At 34.8% G+C, this 21,364-nt stretch overlaps 2 protein-coding genes across 2 annotated transcripts; one reads left to right on the top strand and one right to left on the bottom strand.

The window, feature by feature from the left end:
- Nucleotides 1-3,336: 3,336 nt before the first annotated feature.
- Nucleotides 3,337-4,287, bottom strand: LOC105094815 (olfactory receptor 4C13-like). Its single transcript, XM_010986909.1, has one exon. It carries the CDS (start codon nucleotides 4,285-4,287, stop codon nucleotides 3,337-3,339), a length of 951 nt encoding a protein of 316 aa, XP_010985211.1.
- Nucleotides 4,288-13,074: 8,787 nt separating this feature from the next.
- Nucleotides 13,075-14,007, top strand: LOC105094794 (olfactory receptor 4C16). The gene has a single exon (XM_010986889.3). The coding sequence runs from the start codon at nucleotides 13,075-13,077 to the stop codon at nucleotides 14,005-14,007; it is 933 nt and encodes a 310-aa protein (XP_010985191.1).
- Nucleotides 14,008-21,364: the final 7,357 nt, after the last annotated feature.

The following is a 21,364-nucleotide window of genomic DNA, read 5'->3' as shown; positions in this document are numbered from 1 at the left end:
TTGAACCTCAAGGACCGAAACTGCTGTAAACTAGTGAGGCTCAGTCCTCGTCAGGACCACAGGCAGAGAGCTACTGCAGAGTCAGGAAGAGCTAATGTGCCAGCATGCAGGCCTTCAGACAGGAAAGGCTGGTGTTTCAATATGAAGGCTCAGAGGCTGAAAAAACCCCTCATATTCTGGGAATTTCAGCCTTTTTAAGGTTCTTTTTTTAAGGTTTTTTTTTTAAGGTTTGATTAAATGGATGGGTAAAATGAGGACCTCTCACAGTGAAGAAGGCATCTGGCTTTTTACTCACTCTACCAATTTAGATGTGAATGCCATCCAGAAAAGCCTGGTAGACACAGCCCAGAACAAGATGCTTCTCCTTAAACTATACTTAGTCTCCAAATAAGGACTGTGTTCAGGTCATAATTCTACCTAAAATGACACAACTCCCCTGTGTACAAATAGAATTGTACTAAGTTCTTCCCAAAAGGGGAGGAGAATCTTTGGGAGGTGAAGTCTTGGTGTTCTGTAACTGAAATGCTATGGTAGAAAGTCAACGTATCTTATGTTACACAATAAAGTAATAATAGAAGAAAACAATGATATTGTATATATAATATATACAAGCACAACAAGTTCATAAATAGAAAGGACATACAGCAATTACCCTTTTCAATTCTGTGAGTGGCTGCATGGTTTTAGCTGGTCTTTATAGTGAGTTTCTTGTGTCACTCACTTTGTGTTCTCTGTGCCTTCAGGGAGCAGAAGCCGTCCAGAGACCTTTACCTGGTGGGGTGGCACAGACCTGCATTGCTGAGAAGTCTGGGCCGCTCGTACTTCTGACTGGATTGGATTGCTGTAGTTTTGTATTGATCTTAGTCATCAGACGTGGTGGTACTAAGAAAGGCCCAATGGGAGCCACTGTTTTCCAGACTTACATGTCCTTGTCTCATTGAGAAGTAGTTGTCCAGTTCCCCCTTTGTAGTCAGGAGCAACCCTCAGCCATCACCGTAACTTAAGTATTTGCCTGTTGATTGAGGGGCGTGAGCAGCTCAGAGTGGTCAGGCAAATGTCTTAACTGTCAGCTCAACAGAATCTTCCTGTGTCAGGTGGAATTCCAGTGCCTGGTGGAGTTAGTTCTCCCTTTAGACATAAGACCTCTAAGCAAGCAAAGCATAAGTTGTTGGGACAGGAAACACTCGCTTTCCTAATAGATTGCTAAAGGTAGTAGTGAATAGTACCACCCCCATTTTTCCCTTTGTGTCATGGGACACAAATATTTTCATGTCGTTGGCCCATTCAGAGAAGTATGCAAATGGAACTCTTCCTCAAATTTTCTTGTCACCATCCTTCCAACCATGTTCCTTCCAAGTTCCAGACCATCCAGCCAAATCACTGGTCAAAATTACCAATTAGTATATACTGTGCATCTAGACATTTCTCCTTCCAAGTAAAGGTTCAGTCCTTCAAGTTTTACCCATTGGGAGGACTTCCCTTCACTACTGACCTTCAGGGATTTTTCAGGATGGGACTGTGTTCCTGCAGCTTATTCACTTAGCAGAAATATCTGTAAACCAGCCCCAAGTCGTCTCTTCCTCCATCAACCGATCACAGTCACCTCCCTACGAATGTGCAGGTGCAGACTTGGAGAGAGAAGGAGGTGCAGCAGGAGTGGGAACAGTGAGCGTTTTTGCCATTTATCCATATAACTGCCTTAAGGTGCTATTGGACCAGATGATGGATGTAGTCTTCCATCTGATGCTGGAGTGCTGTTGAGTGCTCGCAGCTTTATAACTTCTCTGTGTTAGAAAGCAATAAGTTCATGATGGGCAATTCAGGTTGCACAGTAAATTGGTGCAGCATGGTGAGGCATTCAGATACTACTGTGGCCCTGTAACAGGCCAAGGGCAATTTCATAAAAAGAGAGTAATTATCTGAAAAATATGGCCAACTTTGCACCCAAATTCTGAGTGCCTGCACTACAGTTCACCATACGGAGGCCGGTCAATGTCTCCGACATCCCTATCTGCCACGATAATATCAAGGTATACTATGTCTTCATATGAGAATATATGCACTTTTAATATTTTTTTCTTATTCCTAGTTTAAGCAGAGTAAAAAGAAATTGTAGTTTCTGAAAGAGATATGCCTAGAGTACTTTTTAGTGTGAAACAGATAAAGGTGGTAAAAATGCTGGTCTCCAGTACTACATTCCTGCTCTATATTTTACTGAAATTATTCATCTTCCATTATACTTACATGCATTTATTCAGTATTTATCATAAAGCAGACATGGTGCTACTTGTAGGAACTATTGTTAGCAAGTAAGGAAGTACTTCATGGAGTATGCCTTTTAATTAATTTAATAAATTTAAGTTCATATCTGACATTAAAATGTTTTATTTGAATCATCACTTTTTTTCTGATGGATTATCAGCATAAGATGGTGACATGAACAATGCAAAATGATTCTGAATGCAACAAGGAAATTGGAAAACGTGGTGTAATATCCTTCACATGCCCTTTGGCGATGAAATGGCCCGTTGCTTTCACACTCCAAAAGTAGTTACACAGCACAGTGTCACAGCCAGTGTATTGCCATCAACCATGACATGTCAAAATGGGCAGAGGTATTAATGACAATTATTAGAATTGAGTAATATGTAATGAACTAATAAAATAATAGTATATATAACAGTGTATGCTAATATATATAACTATGTATATAAATAATATATCTAATTATATGTAACATAGTAAATACACATGTATAATATATAAGAAATATATATATATATACACACACACTCACACACATACATACAGTCCCTGTCGCAATAAGTGGTAATGAGTATAATTACCCTACCTTCCTATCATCATGACCAGCAGTAAAAAACAGCAGTTAAATATATTGTTGAGGTATCACTTAGATACCAGTGACCAGTTCTTCCATATTTCTGTTTTGAAACTTTCTCCTTTCTATTTGTTTATTTACCTGTAAAATGGGAATAATAACAGCACCTACCCATTTGTATTACTATAAAAATAATTGCTCATTATCAGTATATTTTTAGTTTGTGTTATTAGACTAAGTGTAATAATTCGTATACATTGATGAAGCTAGAAAAACTAAGACTTGATTTGGTAGAATTTTCCAAATATGCAAAATTAATGTCAGGCTAAGATTTTCCTCCCTGTTCTTGCACCCATATCTTCTCCCTACTTGCAGAATCTATGCTTTATAGTGGTTAATTTATTGTCACTTATCTCATAGATATTCTTGGCTGAGAACACCAGCAATATCCTTTTGATCTTTGTGTCTTTAGAATCAATGCCAACTCCATGAACCTTTTATTGATCACCTGAAATAACTTTCCTGCTACACAAATTCCTAATGGCATTTTTCAACTGGTCATTTCTCAATGTATAGATGAAGGGATTTAACATGGGAGTTATTACAGTGTAGAACACAGTAACTGCTTTATCACTAGGTAGAGTAGTTGCAGGTCTCAGGTACACAAATAAGCAGGGCACAAGGAATAGGACGACAGCCGTGATGTGAGAGACACAGGTGGAGAGGGCCTTGCGCCTCGCCTCTAAGCTGTGTGTCCTCAGGGAGTGCAGAATGACCACATAGGAGCCAATCAAGAGGAGGAAGATTAATAGACAGATGAAACCTGTGTTGAAAGGCACAAAGAGCCCTAGGCTGTGGGTATGAGTGCAGGCAAGATCAAGTAAGGGGTTCAGATCACACATAAAGTGATCTATGACATTAGGGCCACAGAACGGTAAATGGGCGATGAAGAGGATCTGTATGGTTGAGTGAAGAAAGCCTCCCGCCCATGCCACCCCAGTTAGCAGCCAACACAGTCGCCAGTTCATGATGGCTGTGTAGTGCAGGGGCTTGCAGATGGCCACGTAGCGGTCATAGGCCATTACAGTGAGCAGGATGACATCTATACCTGCAAAGAGATGTTCCCCAAAGATTTGCATCATGCATTCATTGAAAGGGCTGGTTTTCTTTTCATGGAGTGAATCTATGATCAGCTTAGGGGTATTGATACAGGAGTAGCAGGCATCAATAAAAGAGAGATGAGCCAGGAAAAAGTACATGGGGGACTCCAGTAATGGGCTAGCAGAGATGGTGACCATGGTGAGCACATTTCCTACCATAGAGACAATGTAGATGACCAAAAACACAACAAATACGATTGTCTGCATCTTTGGATTCTGTGTGAGCCCCAGCAGAACAAACTCTGTCACGTTGTTTCTATTCTCCGTGTATCTCAAGTGATGATTCATGACATTACCTGAAAAAAGAAGTCACTTTTTATTAGGTGAAACTTGAAATCATTTAACTGCTTGAATATCGAAAATCTGTGTTAGAGAGTTGGATCCTACAAATTTCAGAGTCTCTATGAACCTGAAATGTTTCATCTGTCAAATTAGCTTAATGATATTTACGAACCATCTTTTGCAGAATGGGGTGAAAATGAAATGCTCTGCTCCAGTATTTGAAAAGTGTTGAAACAAAATGGTTATTATCTGTAGAAAATAACAATCTTTAATAAGCATCAGCACTATTGAAAACTTACCTTCTGGTCTTAGATAATATTAACAATATTTGAGGGTGTCCAGAAATAATCCCATCTTCAAATTGAACTCCTTTTGGGATAAGTAATTTTCAGTATGAAATATATGACACACTCAGATACTATCCAGACAATTCATATCACATCCACAGTAGATAAGTAATTCTTTTTATAAATCTGAATCTTTTCTATTAGCCTAAAGCCTCAAAAAGTTTTCACAGAAAATTCTGGACTTGAATTTAGAATGCAATAGTTTGAAACACTATGAACACATGGTCTTCTATAGACAGCTCTGGTCCCAGGCAGGAGGCAGAGTGTGTGGTGGAGACACATTCAAATGTTTCATTCCACCTTTGATGAGTTTTGCTCTGTAGACATAAACAAGAAAGACACTTTCACCTGCCATGCATCGATATTTAAAGAGGTTTCTACAAAGGTTCAGGGACCTTGTCTTGTAGCTGCTCTCTTGGGAATAATTATCTCCTTTGATGGGAAGGCTTTGTCTTAGAAGCAGGTATTCTGGAGAGACATGTCTGAAAAACACGCATTCTTGAGTAGGGAATTGTGTTCCCTGCACTTGCAATCAAGACACGTGAGCCTCCTCTCTCTATCTGAATATTGGTTCCTAGGAAAGCTGAATGTCATGCGAAGATCAAAGACGGCATAATTCCAGTGAGAGACCTCTGATAAAGTTAACCTGTGGCTCGTGTCAGAGAGAGAACTTCTGTCATCTTAAAAGTATTAAATCTTTTCAGGAAACCTCTTATTCATTGCTTGAGAGTTAGAACAGTGAGGGCATCAAATTAATGCAATCATTTAAAAGTACTTGAATTCAAAACCTGTTTTTCACATTAATCAGAGGGCTGTGAGGGAGGAGGGTGTGGCTCAGTGGTACAGTGCATGCCTAACATGCATAAGGTCCTGGGTTCAATCCCCAGTACCTCCATCAAAGATAAATGAAAAAAAAACCTAATTACCTCCCCCAACAAAATAATTAAAAGAAAGAAAAAAAAAGAAAAACCAGAGGACAGTGAAAGTAAACAGACCTTCTAAAAGGATCCAGATAATTTATCTTTGGGACCCATGTGATGGTCAGCGTGGAACTCTAGGCAACATTAAACATGTGGAGAGAGATCTAAAGCACAAAAATGTAGTTGTAAATTCAAATATGAGTATTGTTCCACGTTCTCGTCAGTTTTTATGATTTATCTTTTAGTCATTCTGGTAGGTATGCAGTGATAAATTACTGAGGCTTAGTTTGCTGTCCCTGATGACTAATGATATTGAGCATTGAAAAAAATACTGTTGTAGGTATAAGTTCATGGGGAAATTTCCTTTCAATTTCTTCACAGTTTAAAAATAAGAGTTCTGGGTTTCTCTTTACTTAGATGTATTTTGTTTTTATATATTCTAGATACAGGTATTTTGTCATATATATTTTACACATTTAAGTAATTGTAAGATATATTTATATAAAGTTTTATGCATAAATTTACAAATATAATATAAATATGTGTATTTATATTATAGTTTTCTCTTTGTGGATTTCCTTTTTGTTTTTTAAAAATAATATCTGATCTGCAAGAGAGCTTGACAGGTTGCACATTTTTAGGTTTTTTATATAATGTTTCATGCATAATGTCATATATAATAAATATTGATTTACATCATCTACATCAAGATCAAAAATATTCTTAGAACTTTAGTAGGTTTACATTTAACATCTAGACTCTGACACATTTTGCATTAATTTTTGTGTGTAATGTGATGTAGTGGTTGAGTTTGTTTATATTTTTGCATATGGATATCCTATTTGTCATCATTTGTCAAGAAATCTATTCTTTCTGCATTGAATTAACTTGATAACTTTGTAAAAACTTCATATATTTATATTTATTTATGAACATTTTATTATTATTTCAATAGTCCATAGCATGATTTATGAAAACTTTATATGTCTTTTTTTTTAGGTAGGATAAGTTCTCCAACTGTGTTCTTTTTTTGAGAGTAATTTTCTATTTCATGTTCCTGTAAGATTATATTTTCTATGTAAATTTTAAAATAGGAATGTCAGTTCCTTCAAATATCCTGTACACTGCTTTTTGTAGCTGCACTGAAATTGTGAAAATTGATATGGTGTACATATTGAGTCTGTTAACTTATCAACTTGGTTATCGATCCCTTTACTCTCTCAGAAATATTTTCTGGTTTTCCACTATAAATCTTGAATGTATTTTTAAAATGTATTCTTCAAATTTCATGTTTTTAATAGTATTTTACATATCATTTTGTTTCTAATTTGTGTTAGCTGTTTTTTAGAAATACATTTAATATTTGTCATGACATTGTATCTTGTGACCTTGTTAAATAACTGATTAGGTCTATTAGATTTTTTTGTAGATTGCTTAACATTTTCTACCTATATAATGATGCCATCTGTCCATAAATACATGTTTATAATCTTACCTCTTGTTTTCTCATCTGTATGTCTTTTCTTTTTCTTATCTTTTTTCGATGGCTAGACTCTATGGTAGAAGGCAAAACAGAAATTGGAGGGTGCAGACTTGTCTTATTTCCAGTCATAGAGGGAATTCACCATTAAGTATGATAGTAGCTGTGGGTTTTATACAGATGCCCTTTATCAGGTAGAGTAAATTCCTTTATTTTCTTCATTTGCTGAAATATATTTGCATTCCTAAATATAAATTGAAATGTATCCATTTGTATGCATCTATTTATGGTTGAATAATAGTCTATTGTATGGATATATCACTATTTCATTATTCATTCATCAGTTATTAAAATTTGAGTTGTTTTGCTGTTAACATTTGTACACACTGGTTTGAACAGCTGTTTGCAATTATTTTAGGTGTTTATCCAGGAGAGGGATTGCTGGGTCATGTGGCAATTCTATATTAAATGTTTGTGGAATACTAACTGTATACCCACAACATATCACTATTACAGATTTCCATCAGCAGTGTTCTCCAGCTTTCACTTTCTTGATAGTGTCCATCAAAGCACAAGAGTAATTTTGATGGGATTCCAATTCTTCTATTTCCCTTTTGCTGCTGGTGTTTTTGTTGCCATATTTAAGAATCCAAGGCCATGAAGATTTCTCCCTGTTTTCTACTAAGAATTTTATATTTTAATTGTACATTTCGTTCTTGACCTATTTTGAGTTAATTTTCATGTATGGTGTGAGGCAGTGATCCAAATTTATTGTTTGGGTTTTGATACCAGTTTCTCAGCACCACTTGTTGCAGAGAGTATTCAATTCTTTTTAGACGGTAGTGGGCTCCTTATGAAACACAATTTACAATAAATGTTTGGGTTTATTTCTGGATTTTCAATTCTATCCCTTTGATCTCTGTGTGTCTCCTTATGCTAGTACACTGTTTTTAATTCCTGTAGCTTTTAGTAAGTTGAGAGAGAAGAGGGAGTCCTCCAAACTTGTTCTTAATTTCTCAGAACTGTTTGACTCTTTGGGGTTTCATGCAGTGCCATATAAATTTTAGGATTGATTTTTCTCTTTTTGACAAAAAAAAAAAAACCAAAAAACCCACTATTAGTATATTGATAAGAATTGCAATACCTCCACAGGTCACCTTGGGGGAGTATCACTATCTTAATGATATTAACTGTTTAATCCATGAATGTGGGGTGTGTTTCTGTTTATAGATCTTCTTTAATTTCCTTAAAGTAATCTTTAATAGTTTTCAGTGTAAAGGACACCTATTGATGGGGAAATGGAGATGGAGATGGAGATGTTGGTTATTTTCTCTCTGAAGGTAAATGTAGGTTTGCCTGGAACTCTTTCCTTGGGAACAAACCTGGCTCTGACTTCACATTTTTCTTAGAAGGAAGAAAGAACCTTTAAGGCCCTGTTTTCCCTGCCCATGTCTTGGCTCCAGTCACTGAATATCCTCAAGATCTGCCAAAGATCTCCCTTTCTTCACATGCACAAGTTCTTTCTGATTGGATTCCCAAACACTGTTACCATTTTATGCATCAAAAATTCTTTAACTATCTTTGACATTTTATTTCAATAATTTTGCGTATTTCTGAACCCTAAAATTATATCTTCTATGATAAATTTGTGAAATAGCATGTACAGATTTGAGTATAGATCACAGTCATGTCTAAATCTTGACAATGAGCAAGACATCATATGTTTTACTTAAAGTTATTTCTTTTCTTCCAACTGCAAAAATTTTGCTTTGTATTCAAACTTTCTTAAAGGCTCTTTCCTTCTTTATCATTAGTTCTTTTTCAAGCTGCTTCTTATTCTCCATGGAAATATGCTTTCCTCAGACTCTCCCTTTAATTCTTCCAAACAACCTTGCTATAATGGAATTCAAGTCTGATTTTGTCTTGAAGGGATTCACTTTGGAATCTTTAGGCCCACTGCATGTGGGCTTCTGGCACCTTATACTCTCCTAAATTCTGACCGGTCCAGTGTGCTTACAGTCCTGCCCCATGTGCCTCACTGAAGTGGGTAAATGTTGTAAAAGCCTGACCGTAGTGGCTTTGGTTTCTGACCCTAAAATGGTTATAAAATCTCACTTTAAGTCCAAAAATAGTTTATTTTTTCTCTACATTGGCAGAATCGCTCATCAACTCTGAAATTTATTACAATGAAGTCTCAGTTTTCTAAGTTTGCAACAAAACACAGAAATAGTTTTAGGAATTTGTATGTACCAACAACAATGTATTTTATCTAAACATTACTCTGTGTAAAAATGAAATTTAAAATTGGTTTTAGGACATTATTATGCAGAATTTAGAGTGAGATGTAGGTGATGATTTTCATTACCTGTGTCAGTAAAATCATATTTACATATGGTACTAAAACTGTGGTATTAAAAAAAAGTAATATTGTACTTCACCAAAATTAAAGCTTTGTCACAGAACAAGTTATATAACTAGAGATGAATTGAAGATTGGAGGATGCTAATTTCTAAGGAGTGTCCAGACTGTGTTTGTAGGTGTTGGAAATTGGAGACATGACCAGCTATCTCCTAAATGGGTTGAAACAGGGTAGCTTAAGTAAAGTTTGGTCCACATTGGGCAGTGTTAAGGTGGACAACCAGTAAAATACTGGGTTTTGTTACTCTCAATACTGAAGTGCTAGATCCTTTATTTCCTCTATTACTAAACTGGAAGCAAGCGTTAAACTGAGAAATACACATTTTCTTACTACTGGTGCTTGCTGGCTGTTTGAGTAGTAGTTTAATCAGCTAATAAATAATGGTGCTATAAACTTTGGGGTGCATGTATTATTCCAAATTAGTTTTCTTTTTGCTCTCTCTGGATATATATACTCAGCAATAGAATTTCTGGATTATATAGTAGATATACAGATGGCCAAGAGGCACATGTGAAGATGCTCAACATTGTTAATATCAGATAAATGGAAATTAGATTCTCTTCATTTAAAAAAGACACTTTTTCCCTGTGTGTATTAGGTTTTTGCTTGGCATATTTTTCATTCAAAACTTTGGGTGTATTATACCACTTTTCTGTTCTGCTATGTTTCTATTGAGGAACACAGGAAGGGGCAATTTGGGACTCTGGTTGAGAGTGGAGTTGTTTCTGGGTGACCCACTTCCTCTTTTATGAATGATGATGTTTTTATTATTTCTGTTCTTTACCCCCTCTTTCTACCATTCATTTGTTTTATTCCTTTTTCCCTGGTGCTGTTGGTCAGTGTGAAGCACCTAATAACTCCAGATCTTTGTATGTGGTTAATGAGCTTGATGAAAATTAACTTGCTATTCCTGTACACTAATTAGACAAACTGATGTTAAGTTTATTACGTATGAGGTGTTTTTGACTAGCACAGTAAGGGAAACTATAGGGAATAATTCTCTCTTTGATGCTAATGACTTACATCATCATTTATTAAAATAGTCCCCCTGGAATACAGACAAGAACATTTCTTTCAGTGTTATGTCAGGAGGTTGCTATCAAAAAGGATGGTCAGAATTGGCACTATTTCAGAGCCTCTTCTAACAGGTAAGTGACAACGAATCTCCATCTTTCACTCAGAGAGGCATCATTACAAAATAACCCAACATAATTTTCTAGTCTTTTCATATCTTTGAATGCACTGTTCCCATATAGCTCTGAGAAATAAATAGAAAAGAATAAGTTTATTATTTGAAGTTTACTGTTAATATAGGAAATAAATAGAAAGAACACAAATGTTGAGAAAAATGAGCTTTTGAACTGATTGAATCTTTTTATGAGCACCGGATATGTTAAAAACCATCACTGCTGTGGAGAAATAGAGGAATATATTTCACATATTATGGTATATTACAAATTCTAGAGATGGCCGAGTGTAGGAAAGTTCACAGATAATTTTGATGTGAGGTAATGTGGCAAGATATGTCCTCACTTGAGTTCTGGATACTAGGAAGTTAGAAGAGATTGTATGTGGTTAGAAATCCAACAAAAGGTTAATGAAGGTAATAACCCTCACACAGCTTTTGGCGAATGGCAAATTTTCCATCTTCATGTGTCCACTTTGGGAAGAATACCGTATATTCTCTCAAAGTGTAGAATTATTACATCCTGTATTCCTCCACAATAATATCACAGGTTTATTTATAATTTTTACTTGGCACACTTCAGAGGTTTAATCTGAAAATGTTAATATCTACTTCTCAGAGTATGTTCAGAGGAAACATGGTAATGAGGAGGCTAAAAACTATAATTAAGGTGAAAGATAATATGTGATATATGTGGGAGAAAAGTTTCCAAAAACATTAGATAGAAATCTTTTCTCTTCATCAATATTTGTCCCTGAAAATTTTCTTCCATGTTTGGTCTTATTTATCCTTGTTCCTCCACCAGGTGCCTGTGCTGTATCTAATAAGATTTGGAAGGAAAAACAATAAATATTAATTGTTAATATAGATCAGCAACGAGGTTTAGAAAGCGTGAGTTTCATGGTGATGAGTTTTATGGTGACCTTTTGATTCTCAGGTCAGGCTTTTTTCTAGAGTATCTGTGGACCAGAGAAGCCGAGTCATGGGATTCGGTTACACAAAGTGAGGAGCTCAAGGAAGGTAAATTATATACTCTTTTACTTGGGCTGTTGATCAGTAAATAATCATGGGACAACCTATTAAGCTTCCCGCAAAGAATGGTAAACTCTATAAAAAAATAAAGTGAGTGTACATTTTTTTCTAAAGATGAATATCTAGGGAACTGAGTCAAGGAGAGGTGGTTAGATAGAGACACTTCAAAGTAAACAATGCTTCTTACTGTGGCCTCTGCAGTAAAGCACGTTTTAAGCATAGAAGGATCCACCCAGTGCTCTGTACTCCACCCTCATCTATTTTCCACCTTTGCTTGTCTGCCTTTCTTCAGCTCTTGTCTGCTATCCCCACATCTAAAGAAGATCAGTTTGTTTTATTTTTTCAAATCTAGCCATTTTAAATGTGTGGCTTATCCACTTGAAGAGTAGAGGGGAAGGAAGAATCTACTGACAATCTGTTCTGCCTCATTTTAAAAGCACATCTTCTGTCTTCTTCTTGGCACTGTTCCAAGGACTTGGGTTTTTCAGGTCCCTGAATAATATAAACTCTACGGGGATACAATCATGGTCGGGTCCTACACCAACCACCAGGGGACAAACAACCACCCTCAAAATCACCCCAGATCTAAGATGCTTAAGAGAAAAATACAAGTCTTTGAGTAACAGCCCACCCTCTCTCATTTAGAAATGTAACTTCAAGGATTCTCAGTGCTCTAGAGGGTGCTTTTCATACAAAGAAAAATAGAAACGGGTGTTTGCAATAGTCAAATATGAAATAGCATGTATTTCTGTTCCTTAGTATTTGTCTATTACAAAATATCACAATCATGATGATAACAGCAGATTGCCTAAAGACTGTAAGTGTTTCTTATTTCATTTCTCAGGCTTTGATAACTGGAGCATGAGTGCAAGGAAGAGGTGGGAACATATTAAATATATATATATATATATATATATATATAATATGTGGTAGATAAGTGTTTATGTATGGCATTTTAATTGGGTTAAAGGTGGGATGTGACCTCATATCATAAACCTCCAAAGGCAGCCATATATACCCTACATCCCAAGTGATAGAAGATGGAATACATGTGCCATAAAATTTTTGAATAAGAAAAATGAATTAAAGAAAGAACAGTCATATCTCTTAATTACATTCAATAAATTGGCAAAGTTAAATAAGAATCGTATCAAAGCTAATAAAGATTTTTATTTGAAAATTTCAATAGGAAATCATTACCTTCAGAAGCTTATTTGAAACTCATAGTAACTCTTTGCAGTGATTATTAAAAACTAAAGAACAACATGTTAACAAGAGTTATTAAGAAATCACAGGTAGAATGTCCCCTGAGAGGAATAACCCATAACATCATGTAACACACTGAATTAATTCCTTATTTTTTACAGATAATCATTTCACACTCATCCCTTCTCTTCATTCATGAAATCATGCTGCTGAACAATAATGTGACTGAGTTCATTCTGCTTGGGTTGACCCAGGATCCTGTTAGGAAGAAAATTGTGTTTGCCATTTTCTTGATTTTCTATTTGGGGACATTGTTGGGTAACTTGCTGATTATTGCTACCATCAAGACCAGCCGGGCACTTGGGAGTCCAATGTACTACTTCCTTTTCTACTTGTCCTTTTCTGATACCTGCTTCTCTACTTCCATAGCCCCTAGAATGATTGTGGATGCTCTTTTGAAGAAGACTGCTATCTCTTTCAGTGAATGCATGATTCAAGTCTTTACTTTCCACTTTTTTAGCTGCCTGGAGATCTTCATCCTTATCCTCATGGCTGTTGACCGCTATGTGGCCATCTGTAAGCCCCTGCACTACATGACCATCATGAGCCATCGAGTCTGTGGTGGGCTGATGGCCCTGGCCTGGGTGGGGGCCTGTGTGCATTCTTCAGCTCAGATTTCTCTGGCCTTAAGTTTACCTTTCTGTGGTCCCAATGTGATTGATCATTATTTTTGTGACCTGCAGCCTTTGTTAAAACTTGCCTGTACAGACACCTATGTGACCAACCTACTCCTGGTGTCCAACAGTGGGGCCATATGCACAGTGAGCTTTGTTGTGCTGATGTTCTCTTATGTTATCATCCTGCATTCTCTGAGAAACCACAGTGCTGAAGGGAGGAGAAAAGCCCTCTCCACCTGCATCTCCCACATCATCGTGGTCATCCTGTTCTTTGGTCCTTGTATATTTATATACACACGGCCTGCAACCACCTTCCCCATGGATAAGATGATAGCTGTGTTTTATACAATTGGAACACCATTGTTCAACCCTCTTATTTATACACTGAGGAATGCAGAAGTGAAAAATGCCATGAGGATGTTATGGAGGAAGAAGTTGATTTCAGATGACAAAAAATGAATGGAATTTTCCAGTTTTTCTTCGTAGTCTGGATTGACCTAGAAAAACCCTTTATCTTTTTACTGTGAAAGGAATATAATTCTGTTTTAAGGTAGGACTGCTTATGCCTTCAGGATTGTAAGTAATGTGCACATGTGTACTGGTTAGCACTCAGTCAATTTTATGACAACCCTGGGTATAAAGAGGGTGTGTCTCTCTCTTTTGCCTGCCTCGTGTCAGTACAGTTTCATCTAGTGTGTCCCCTGCCCTTCTTCATGTGCCTTTTTCTGGGTTTTGCTCCTAGATACCCTTACTCTGTATGCTTATACATACAACCTAGTAACTTGTATGTCTTTCCAACATTTTTATTTATTAAACACTTCTGTTTCATTCTATCTGTTCATGGACCTGTAACTTAATTTTTCTTCCTGTTTAGTTCCAGATTCAAATAACTGTACAAACTTCATGTAATAAGAGACAATGTATAATCTAGTAATTTCCCTTCTAATCCTGGGTTGTTTATTCCAGATTCTTACCACATGTTTACCCAGCTCCTTTCTTCTCAGATGGAAACTCACCCTTCTGTGGTTGTTCTTTGATCATAGGAAGGTTTTCGCTGTTAGGTTTCTGTATAGTATCTTTAATAAAATCTACTTTGTGCTTCTAATTTGATTTCTTCAAATTTGGGGGGGCAGTATTAAGGTTTCTCTTGAATCATACCAATTATGATATTTTAAAAATAACACTGGGTTATTAAGAGTATAACATAGCTGTTCCATATGAAATGAGATGTGTTTACATGGGCTGGAAGTAGAGTATAAGCAGTTGATTTTGTTCAATTTCAAACTATTAATAGGTTTCAGCAATGAATGAGGTGATCCACTGATTATTTAGGCCCAAGATAATTATTTGTATCATAGGTATGAAGTATGAATTTCCTTTCTTGAAAAGGAAAAACTGTGGAAACAGTAAAAAAAAAAAAAAAAAAAAAGTGGTGGCCAGTGATTCAGAAGGAGGAGTAATTATATGAGTAGGTAGAGCACAGAGCAATTTTATGAAAGGAAAACAATTCTGTTTAATTTTCTAGTGGTGGATAAATGACATAATGCAGTATGTCTAAACTCATAAAACTATACAACACGATACTAAACTCTGATGAAAACTATGCTGTTTATTTAAAAATTATCAGTACTTGTCATTTATTGTAACAAACCACATTAAGGCAAGATATCTGAAACTGAGAAATTGTGAGGGGGACAGAGTAAGGATATGGGAAATCTCTGTACTTTTTGCACAATTTTTTCTAAATTTAAATCTTGTCTAAAAAAATAAAATCTATTAAAATTTAAATATTCAAGAGAAAGCTCAACTCTTCTTTATTATGTTTAAAATGTTTTATTTGAAATTTTATTCAATTCATTATTATAAGTACATTATTACAAATATATATTTTATTAAGCTCCATATTAATGCCCTCAAATCCTCTACAATTATTCCTAGCAAGCTATACAAGTATCATTAATGAATACATAATACTGTATTTTCTGTGGGCAAAATTATTTTTAAAAAATTGAAAAGTATTATTCTTAACTGGCATGTATTAAATTGAATGATGTTACATATCAGGAAGAATTTGCTTTGAACGGCTTTATCTATACACCTCAGGATAGTTTTTAATGCTTTATATTTATATGTTTTAAAAGTTTTTGTCTATTCTTTTATTACAATACTTTTTTGCAGACTGCCTTCATGGACATTTTCAGAAAAAGATATACATATATATACTTAAGTAGCTTAAGTCTTCAACAATAACAGCAAGAGTGGATTTTTACCACAAATACATTCTATCTAAATTTATATTAGATCCTTAAAAGAGGTAAATGAAAAACTTATATGTTCAAAGGCTCAGGCAAGATTTTGACATGCCAAAAGTAGCTGAGAAAATTTATCATCTAAAATTAAATTTTAAATTTTCCAGAAAAAAATGTATACCAAACGAAAATGAAATAGGAAAATTCTACCACCTTTTTATTGCTATGCATTATTCTGAAGTGAAAAATATGACAGTAAAGAGAAAACAATACTTTGTGTACTGTGGACTTTACTATATGATGTAGTACAGATAGACAGTAAAAAATAGATGATTATTTAACATTCCAGGGATTTAAAAAGTGCCTTGAACTGACATAAATTTAGCAAGGTAATTGAAGAGCGTGATGGTGATAATGCCAGGGTAAAGATGTATATATTCAGAATAGGGTGGTCAAGGCAAGCTCATGTGATTACCTGCCTTTTGTCAACTAAGACCAAGATTTGTGGGTCTCAACAAGGGAACATTTTGCCCCATGGAGTACAGTTGGCAGTCTAGACACATTATTGTTTGTCAAAACCATGAGAATGGGAGATGGGCATTTCTACTAACGTCTGATGTGTAGAGATCAAAATTGCTGTTGGGCTGTCTTTAACACCAGAGACAAGTCCGTATAACAATGATCTGTCTTAAAGAAAATGTCAGTAGTGCCAGGGTTGGCAAACTCTGATCAATATGAACAATGTTTGAATCTATCTGCAGGGAGAAAGTTCTGGGTAGATGAAACAGCGAGGACAAATAGGATGTGCTGAGTGTATACAAAGGAAATCAAATGGCCCAGTGGATAAAGAAAGAAAATAAGAGAATACTAGAAATAAAATAGGAAGGATCATTTTACAGGAGTTATGATATTTTGTCTGGAGTGAAATGAGAAAATACTTCTGTATTTGTGGCACTGTTTAACAGAATAACTCTGAATATCTTTTTGAGCAATTAGAGTGTATTCTGAAATATTAAACGTAAACTGTAATAATCTAGAAAAGAGATTATGGTAGTTTGAAGCAGGTGAGTAGTAGTGCATGGTTAGAAAAAGTCTGCTTATGGATACAATTTTAATTGTTGATAGAAATGTTAAAATGGTACATCCACTTTGAATAATGTTCTAGATGGTTAGCATAAATTAAACATACACTTAACATAAATTCCAACAATTTCATTCTTAGCCATCTATCCAGAAGAAATGTGTTCTCAAAAGCTTTGTGCTATAATGTTCACAGCAGCTGTGAAAATAACAGCCAAAATCCTGAAATAACCCAATTGTGCATTAATAAAAAGATGGGTAATTGTGATATATACATACAATTAAATCTTCCTCAGCAATAAAAAGGAAGGATCTACCGATTCACAGAACATCATTGAAGAATTGCAAATATATTTTGCTGAATTGACATTTTTTACTAAAAAGAGATTTTCAAAATTGTTAGATCTTATAGAGAAATAGAGTAATCAATAAGTAGAGTTGGAGACTTCACCACCCTTCCCTCAGCACTGTTGGAAAGTCGGCAGAAAATCACTAAGTCTGAAGATTCCTTGAAAACAGCACTATTAAGCAATTTGACCTAATTGGCATCCATAAAAACATTTCATCCAAAAACCACAGAGTATATATTTTTCTTAAGTGTACATGAAACATTCTACAAGATGTACCACATTCTGGGTCATAAAACAAACCTTACTTAACAAATTCAAAATAATAGAAATAATACAGTGCACTTTTTTGGGATGAACTAGGATTAAACTGCAAATCAGTAAGAGGGAGATATAAAGAAAGTCATTATATTTAGGAATTAAAAATACATTTATGAATAATCCATAGATCAAGAAGCTTGTAGAAAATGTTTAAAAATTAAATAAAATATATCATATTAAAATTAGTGAGATTCAGTTAAAACAGTGTTTCTAGGAAATGTAAATACTGGAAATGTGCATTAAAAATATAAAATCAATAATTTACATTTCCATATTAGGAAGTTAGAGTAAAAAGAGCAAATATAGCCCAAATCAAGGTGAGTGAGGGAAGAAAAAAAAACTAGAAGAGAAATCAAGTAAACTGAAAAGTAATAATAAAAAAATCAACAAAAGTAAAAGGTAATTTTCTGAAAAGAACAATAAAACTGATAAACCTCTATCCAGGCTATCCAGATTCTTTAAGAATATCTCTGGAGGAATTGTCTGCAAAGACATGTCAAGTACAGCTGGAAAGAAAAAAATGGGTTACGATAATCTGGAGACAAAAGAACACATTTTCCAATAGCTACTGTTCTCACCTCAACTATTCAAACAAGACTGGCCAACTTTAGAATGACTAAACTTGCAAAACAACAATAATACACAAACAATGTTTTGGTGTGGGGATGGTGACATAGGAGTCCTAATTGAAAAGAAGATAGGAAAGGTAGGGAATAGACATAAATGAGGGAGAACAGAATGCTAATTGGATCCGTCTGTGTTTCTATGTTTTATTGCCAACTGTACAGGGAAAGCATGTCTTTGCTCAAATACTCTGTCTCAAACTAGCCCTCCATAGTTCACTTACACTAGACTTCTATCTTTGGGAGAATCCCTACACTCACTTTGTTTGAGCAAAGTGTGCCATTCTTTATGGGAAGGTCAATAGGTTGTCTCGAGGTTCTTTATCCCTCAAAGGTCCAAATATAATCTACCCTCCTTGAATGTCTCACTCTGTGCAACTAAAGCCAATTATTTATACTTGCCTGTTCAAAAATGTCCTGGAAAGCAGCTTCACCTGAGAACTTGTGGTGTGTGACCTGCTGCCTGGAAATTCACACAATAAAACTCAATACCCACTGCTTATGTTTCCTCCATCTGGTTGCCTCAAATGTCATGAAATTAATATACACTTATTCTTCTTTCCAAATCTTACTAGAGAGCAGAATCTTGTGAAGGAACACAGAAAGATGACAAGGCATAGAGAAAAAGATTAAAAAGGATCAGCTATTGATGAAAAGGGGAGATTTTTACCCAAAATATTTCAACTCCTCTCCCACATACATGGCATATTATCTTTCACATCCATTCTGTAGTTTTTAGCCTCCTCATTGTCATGTTTCCCCTGAATTTTCTCTGAGAAGCAATTATTCAACTTGTCAAATTAAACATCTGAAGAGTGCCAATTGCAAATAATATTTTTATATCATTTTTAAACATATGAGAAGTAATAATTACATATTAAGATATAAAAATTATAATAAAACTTGTCACTTGGAGAGGTAAAAACACTGACATTATACATAAGGCATGTGAAGGTTATTATCTCCATTAATCTTTCATTTCTAAGCAGGCTTAGTTTTTCCTACTTTCTAGTACTCATACCTCTTAGTGAGGACTTGTCCCATCAAGCTACCTTATATCCAAATCATTTGTGAAATTTTTTACACTTTGCCATCTCTGAAACTGTAATAAACTGTAACAAATGGAATGCATTCTGTCCCTAAACAACGATAGCTTGTCATATACCTGGTTTTCATAGAATATTTATTTGATTTCAAAAGATGTTTCCCAACACTTATGTTTCATTATATTTTCTTTTTAACAGTAATTCAAAACACCTTGGGGTTGTTATTTTTTCTGTTCCTTTTTTAGAGGCTATGGAATCAGTACAGTCAATAAATATTAAAATATGTTAGACTATCACATTGGTTTATTTTTAATGATGCCTCTTTGAGTAAAAAGATGGGGATAATCTGTTGCTTGCCTGTGAGAAGACTCTGAATTAGTGTCAGTCCTGACCTTCCTATTTGATAGCAACCTTATCACAGAACACTGGGCAAAAATGTTCTTGTGTACATTTCAAAGGGAATATTTTAAGAAATAATAATATAAGTTATGAGTATTATCATCTAACGTTTTCCTTACTTTGCTAGTCAGAACCGTAATAAACTGAAATTTTGGTTTGATATTTAAGAATAGCACATTAATCCTCCTCATGCTCACTAACTACACAAACAAGAATTCAGAGATGCTGGGTACTTCAGGCCAACCAATGTCATCAAGGAAAAAGAATAAAACAAATAAATTGGGGAGAGGGTAGTAAAAACAGAAACAATTTTTTTTAAAAAAGAGTGTCATTTGTGAAAGAGAAAGTGGATCACCCAGAAACAACTCTGCTTCTAACCAGAGCCCTAAATCATCCCTACTATGTTTCTCAATCTAAACCCTGCAGAGCAGAAGGTGTTCAATGAAAAATATTGCCAATCAAGAAATCAATACCCACAAAAATTCGGTTTTTAAAATTAACAGAACATACAAACATTTCCACACACAAAAACGCTGAGGGAGATTATCATCACCAGAAATACTTTACAACAAGTGCTAAAGAATCTTCTTCAAATTGAAAGTAAAAGACACTAAACAACAACGTGAGTACGTATGAGAGTATTAAACTTATTTTATATGGTTAGATTAAAGACAAAGATATAATACTTTAGTACTGTAATGGTGGTATGCAAGTATGTCTTAATTCTAGTGTAAACGTTAAAAGACAAAAGTTTTAAGAAAGCTATAAGAATAAAAATTTTAATTGAGACATACTATAAACAAATGTAAATTGTAACATCTATATTATAAAGTGTGCAAGTACGGAAATAAAAGTGTAGATGTGATTGATGTTAAGATGTTAACTTAAACACATTATTGTACCAATAAAAGGATTTATGTAAGCTTTATGGTGATCACACACACACACATACACATAAATACCTATAGATTATACTTTAAATGTGTGTGGATTAAAATCCCCAATCCAAAGCTACAGAGTAGCTGAATGGATTAAAACAAAACAGAACAAAAAAACCAGAACTCTACTACATGCTGTCTACAAAAGACTAAGTTTAGATTTAGGGACATAATCACTCTGAAAGTGAAAACACAGAAAAGGTTCTTCCATGCAAACAGCAAATTATAGCGATCAAGTACGGCTATACTTCACCAGACAAAATAGTCTCTAAACCAAAAATGATTAGAAGAGACAAAGAAAGATAACATACACAGATATAAAATAATCAATTCATCAAAAAGACATAACAATTATAAATACATACGCACCCAACATCAGAGCATCTATATACATTTAAGACATTAATACAACTGATGGGAGAAACGGAACAATACAACAACAGTAGGGCATTTCAGTACTCTAATTTTTTTTACTTTTTTTTTATTGAGTTATAGTCAGTTTACAATGTTGTGTCAAATTCCAGTGTAGAGCACAATTTTTCAGTTATACACAAACATACATATATTCATTGTCGTGTTCTTTTTCGCTGTGAGCTACCACAAGATCTTGTATATATTTCCCTGTGCTATACAGTATGAACTTGTTTATCTATCTTACATATATTAGTTAGTACCTGTAAATCTCAAACTCCCAGTTTATCCCTTTCCACCCCTAGTAACCATAAGTTTGTTTTCTATGTCTGTGAGTCTGTTTCTGTTTTGTAAGTAAGTTAGTTTGTCTTTTTTTTTTTTTAGATTTGTATATTTTTGATA

The sequence above is a fragment of the Camelus dromedarius genome, chromosome 12, assembly GCF_036321535.1.
Source record: "Camelus dromedarius isolate mCamDro1 chromosome 12, mCamDro1.pat, whole genome shotgun sequence".
In the NCBI taxonomy this organism is placed as follows: domain Eukaryota; kingdom Metazoa; phylum Chordata; class Mammalia; order Artiodactyla; family Camelidae; genus Camelus; species Camelus dromedarius.
The sequence above is the reverse complement of the archived record's forward strand: the minus strand, read 5'-3'. Positions and strand labels throughout refer to the sequence as shown.

Bases quoted from the DNA above. Each gene is read 5' to 3' on its own strand.
- LOC105094815 (XM_010986909.1), bottom strand. From the start codon at position 4,287: ATGAATCATCACTTGAGATACACGGAGAATAGAAACAACGTGACAGAG.
- LOC105094794 (XM_010986889.3), top strand. From the start codon at position 13,075: ATGCTGCTGAACAATAATGTGACTGAGTTCATTCTGCTTGGGTTGACC.